Source organism: Tarenaya hassleriana, unplaced genomic scaffold (assembly GCF_000463585.1).
Source record: "Tarenaya hassleriana unplaced genomic scaffold, ASM46358v1 Cleome33, whole genome shotgun sequence".
In the NCBI taxonomy this organism is placed as follows: domain Eukaryota; kingdom Viridiplantae; phylum Streptophyta; class Magnoliopsida; order Brassicales; family Cleomaceae; genus Tarenaya; species Tarenaya hassleriana.
The window spans coordinates 191404-197366 of NW_010966459.1; the positions used below are offsets into that span (position 1 = coordinate 191404).

Genomic DNA, 5963 nt, shown 5'->3' on the forward strand with positions numbered 1-5963 from the left:
CCCCCCCCACCCCTCAGATTTTCAAATTCACATCTACTGTGGATTAGCTGCATGCAGCTTTTATAATTCCAAGTATTGAGAACCGAATTTCGAAAATGGTTATAATATTTTTTTTATGAGCAAGCGTAAAGGGTTAGGGTGGGGTTGTATTGCATGGAGCTCAGCTGTTGGGGTTTTTTTTGGTCAGAGCAAGTGACCCTTTAACCGATTACAGACCAAAAGTCTCTGTCCCTCCCTCCTCTGGTTTAGTTCCTACGAAAACACAATTACTTATTTCGAATTTAAAAAAAAATGGAAACGAAACGTTTTCTTGAGTTAGTAGATACCGTTTGATTACGACAATCCATCTGTACTATATATTATTCCAATCTATACATACACATGTATATATGTATGTATATGAATGGATTTTAATTTTACACACACTTTGAATATTATGACGGTCCAACATATTTATTTGGGTTCGGAGATGGGCTTCGCATGTGAATGTATATGAGAGAGCTCAGCTATGTCCATAAGACATGGGCCATAACGTTTCGGCAACTTAAAAGGCCTCTGGATTTATGACCCGTGAAGAGATCCAATTATTTATTTATTTATTATTTGTCATTGTTTAATGCTCTTGGTTGGTGCTCTCGATTATTAATTTTACATTCTCCAATTATAAATGTATTTTTTTTTGTAGATCCGAATACTTGAAATTTAAGCTAGGTAACCAATAATGGGTTTTAACTAATATTCCGAAAAACTACCTCAATATTCATTAATCTCTGCAAAATCTTCAAAGATATTCATAAACACGCATATAATCATCTGAATTTACAGAACTTTCATTTAGGGGAAAGGAAATACAAATCTTAAAAATCTTTCCAGATAGTATGTTAACTTAAAAGGAAAATAGTATACACACTTTAAATATAACTTAAAAGGAAATACACTGAAGTTTGAAAACTATCTAAAACGTGTACATTTTTAAAAAAAATTTATGAATAGTACAAATTTATAAGATAGTGATTTATGTATTTGTTATATGATTCTGAACAGATGTAATGGTGCTTATTCCAATGCAATATATATATATATATATATATAATGTTAGAATGTAAAGGCATTTGAACTAATAATGGGCGCTTCTTTTAAATATGGGTAACAAAGAAGTCAAAAATCACTTCGGCTTATCCACCATTTTTCTTCACCGTTCATTTTTTCTACCCAAAAAAAAAAAGAAAAGAAAAAGAAAAGTGTGGAAATTTCACTTTGTCAACTCTATAGAGTAGCAGAGGCGACGTTTTTTGGAGTGGAGATGCCGTTTTCATGTCACAAAAGCGGCACGCTTTCCTCACCTTCTTCTAGTGCTCGCCCTGCCTTTTGTTAAAGAGAATGCACCAACGAGTGCCACAGATTGATAAAAGAGGGAAAAAATAGTGGAAGCCTTTAGTTATATTTTATTCTGCTAAATCATTCGATGGGGTAAGTTTCGCTAACGAATACAAAATAATGCTGTCACGTTTTTTTTTTTTCAAAATATTGAATAATTAATTAGTTTGTAATAATCATAAACCATATAATGTATTTCAATTTCAATGTTGGTCCTCGGCTACAAACATATGACTTTCCGAGTCTTAAGCCGTGATGTACGGACCAACGAGAAACGGTAATTTGCCAAGCCACTCGCGGGAGAAAATATTTACACATTAAATAAATTCAGGAGCTCGAACTTATATTATACACTACAAAATGCAAAGGAATGAAAATATTATTTGTTGTTAGACATACATATATATATATATATATTAATCAGAATTGATTGAATATTTAATAAAAAACGGGGGTTATGAATGAGTTGGATGCTGCCTATTTTATTTAATGCATTTGTTTTTTAAGGTTAGTATTGAATAAGAAGGGAATATAACGTGCAACGTCCTTTTCTCGTACCTGTAGTTTATTATCATTATTATCAATTATTATTATGGATAAAATCCAACGTCTGGTGTGGTTTGCAGCATAAGCTATGATCTCTTTTTTTTTTTTTATTGAAGTTGTCATTAATTCAATTCAGCTTTATCTATGCGTACCATATCGGTATAATGAATAAACGATGCAGATTTGGAATGCGTGGATATATATAGTCACACACTGACCAAGCAATCTCAACCATAGTCTCGTCGTTTCATACACCTATATCATAATAACATTAATAATTGATATAAATAATAATAATAATAATAATAAATGGTCCATATACACATCTCGATATAAACGGTGTACGTGTGTGTATATATGTGTGGAGACATGAATAAGCAAAAGGATAGCACGTGATCTTCGCACAGTCTCTCCCTTTCTCGCCGGGTTTCCAGCTGCTCCCCACAAATCTCTCTCTCTCTCTCTCTCTCTCTCTCTCTCTCTCTCTCTCGTTTTAAATTCTTTTTCTCAGCTCTGAGTCGGAATTCATACATACATACATACACGTTTTGAATTTTTACGTGACCCACAAAAAAAAAAAAAGAGAAGGGGGAAAAATGAGAGTGAACTCTCTTCTATATCTCTTCCTTCTCCTCCGTATCACCGCCGGCGAATTCCCGGCGCCGGTGATGAACTACTTCAACTACTTGTTACCCTCCGATGCTGTCGCTCTCCTCTCCTTCAAGTCCGCCGCCGATCTAGACAACAAGCTCTTCTACTCCCTCACCGAGCGCTACGACTACTGTCAGTGGCGCGGCGTCAAGTGCGCCCAGGGCCGTGTCGTCCGCCTCGTCCTCGCCGGCGTCGGTCTCCGTGGCTCCTTCTCTCCGGCCACTCTCAGTCGCCTTGACCAGCTCCGAGTTCTCAGCCTCGAGAACAACTCCCTTTTCGGTCCGGTTCCCGATCTATCCTCTCTCGTCAACCTCAAGTCTCTGTTCCTCAGCCGGAATGGATTTTCTGGAATTTTCCCTCGTTCGCTTCTCTTGCTCCATCGATTGGTGGTGCTCGACCTCTCCTATAACAACTTCACTGGTCCGATTCCTTCTGAGATCAATGCTCTGGACCGGCTCACTTCCTTGAATCTCGAATTCAACCAGTTCAATGGAACTCTGCCGTCGCTGAATCAGTCGTTTCTGATGGCCTTCAACGTTTCCGGTAACAATCTCACTGGAACTGTGCCGGTGACGCAGACTCTGTCGAGATTCGATGCGTCGGCATTTTCGCTCAATCCAGGGCTCTGTGGCGAGATCATCAACCGAGCTTGTGCTGCGCGTTCCCCGTTCTTCGGTTCGGCCAACTCCACGTCACCATCGTCACAAGCGCCACTCGGGCAAAGCGCGCAATCGCAGAATGGTGGAGCGGTGGTTCTCCCGCCGGCCGCTTCGGCTAAGAAGAAGAACAGAAGCGGTTTAGTGCTCGGTTTTACCATCGTCGTGGCGGCGCTGATAGTTCTCGGTCTCGGCCTCGTCGTGTTCTCACTGGTGATGAAGAAACGGAGAGACGAGGACGACGGAATTTACGAACCGAATCCGAAAGGAGAAGCGTCTGCGCAGGCCCATATCCATTCTCCCAACACACGAGGTGTTCCGATGTCGATTTCAAATTTTGAAACGCAGAAAAGCGGAGAGAAATCAGAGGAGAAACTTCAAGCCATAGAGAGGCAAACCCGGATCCCAAGGAGCGGGAATCTGGTGTTTTGCGGCGGCGGAGACGGAGAGTCGGGGCAGGGCATGTACACGCTCGAGCAGCTAATGCGAGCGTCGGCGGAGCTGCTAGGAAGAGGATCGGTGGGGACGACGTACAAAGCCGTGCTCGACAGCCAGCTGATCGTGACGGTGAAGAGGCTCGACGCCGCAAAGACGGCGGTGACTAGCGACGAAGCGTTCGACAACCACATGGACATTGTCGGAGGACTCAGGCACCCGAATCTCGTTCCAATCATGGCTTATTTCCAATCCAATGGAGAGAGACTCGTCATCTACGATTATCAACCCAATGGCAGTCTCTTCAATCTTATTCACGGTACGCCTTTTCTCTTCCCTTCCTTCGTCGGTTCGTCCTCTCTGAGGGTGTGTCAAATTAGGGTTTCAGTTTCCAACTCACTGAGTCGCCACCGAGTTCGTGCTCTTAATAGTATCGCTCCCACGTGGCAACCCGTTATTGGCTGACAGAGTCTGTGGTTCACTTGAATTTTTGTTTGACCCATATGGTCTTGTGTGTACGTCTCGTTGGTGTGTTTATGCAGCTTTATCAACTTGAAAACTGGGTGGAGAGACTGATCACATAGCGACAATCGCGGGATTATTAATCATTTTCAGTGTTTTTTTTTTCTCTCCTTCACCGTTTGATGGGTTGAATTACTGGAGAAAGAAGACAAGAAAATTGGAAATCTGCGCTGTTTTCACGTGAAATTCTCGTCTTTTTGCGTCTCGGTCTACGCAACAAAAAAACGAGTCTTTAGCAGATAACATTTCCAAAGTGGGAGCCAGATGAGGAAATATTAGAATTGGACTACGAATGGGAGTTTAGAATGCTCTTGAATCTTTTCTGGTAGCACATATAGTTGTATCAGGAATTTGTCCATACACGTTTGAAGGGTAGTGGACACCTTGCACAAGTCGATTTTGAGTCAGAAATAGGAAACAGAAATCCACCCTTTTAGCGGTGTGGACGCCTTTGCAGTTCTATCTTAGTTTGGTAACTGTGGTTTTTGGTTTTTGGTTAGCTTTACGTATAAAGCAGGCACCTTTTTATGTGGTGGTGGTGGTGTTACTAGACAAAATGTGTCTTCCCATCCTTAAAATTATTCTCCTTGTTCGAGTAACGAATCTAACGACGTTTTCTCTGATGACCCATCTCATGATTCGCTGGAAAATTTTCAGGGTCAAGATCGTCAAGGGCAAAGCCACTACATTGGACTTCATGCTTGAAGATAGCAGAGGATGCAGCTCAAGGACTGTATTACATCCACCAATCCTCAGATTTGGTCCATGGCAACCTTAAATCCACAAACATCCTTCTCGGACAAGACTTTGAGGCATGTTTAACTGATTACTGCCTCAGTGTCTTATCAGACCCTTCAATTGCTCCGGAGGATCCCGACTCCTCATGCTACAAAGCTCCTGAAATCAGAAAATCAGCTCGTAGACCCACTTCTAAATGCGACGTTTATTCATTCGGCGTCTTCCTCCTCGAGCTTTTGACTGGCAAAAACCCATCTAAGCACCCTTTCATGGCGCCTCGTGATATGCTGGATTGGGTTAGAGCTATGAGGGAAGAAGACGAGGTTTCAGAGGACAACAGGCTGGGGATGTTGACGGAAATGGCCTGCGTTTGCCGTGTGACTTCTCCCGAACAAAGGCCGACCATGAGGCAAGTCATTAAGATGATCCAGGAGATTAAGGACAGTGTAATGGCTGATGAGACCGATCCTTGCGGGTACTCGTAGATTTCTCCGGTCAGTTCTTTTTTGTTAAGGGATCGGATCAAGTTCGGAGATTCTGGCAGAGTTATGGCCGTGGAGAATAGAGACCCCCAAAAAAAGTTATATTTTTTAAACACAATCGGAATGAGAAGAGGCAAACAAAAGTTCATTTGGTGCAGAGTGAAAGCGTTGTGTGTTGAACGTTTCAAAGGTTTGTGCATATGTTATCAGGTCAGGTGTATGGATGTATTTTTCCTGAAAGTTTAATTTTTAGAAATTCTATTTATTATAATAATAATAATGTTAAGTTTGTTTGATACAATGATGATGATGATGATCTGGTTCGCATCATAGAAATATGGGGTGAAAATGTGGTGGGGCTAAGAACAATGTGATGTAAATAAAATGTATCCATGTAATGTATGGATAAAAAAAATGAGGGGAACTTTGTAAGGATCCAAAATGTATGTATTATGTAAATAAATGGTTTATGCTAATAATTAGTATGAAAATTAAGAAATCAAATGGATTAAGAATTCAATGAGGAAGAAAGGGTTTTTTTGGGGGGGGGGGGAAA

At 41.2% G+C, this 5963-nt stretch overlaps 1 protein-coding gene across 1 annotated transcript; it reads left to right on the plus strand.

Annotated features, from left to right (window-relative positions):
* Positions 1–2284: 2284 nt before the first annotated feature.
* Positions 2285–5747, plus strand: LOC104821248 (probable inactive receptor kinase At5g67200). The gene is made up of 2 exons (XM_010552055.2): positions 2285–3984; positions 4845–5747. Exons 1-2 carry the CDS (start codon positions 2520–2522, stop codon positions 5408–5410), a joined length of 2031 nt encoding a protein of 676 aa, XP_010550357.1. The 5' UTR covers positions 2285–2519; the 3' UTR covers positions 5411–5747.
* Positions 5748–5963: the final 216 nt, after the last annotated feature.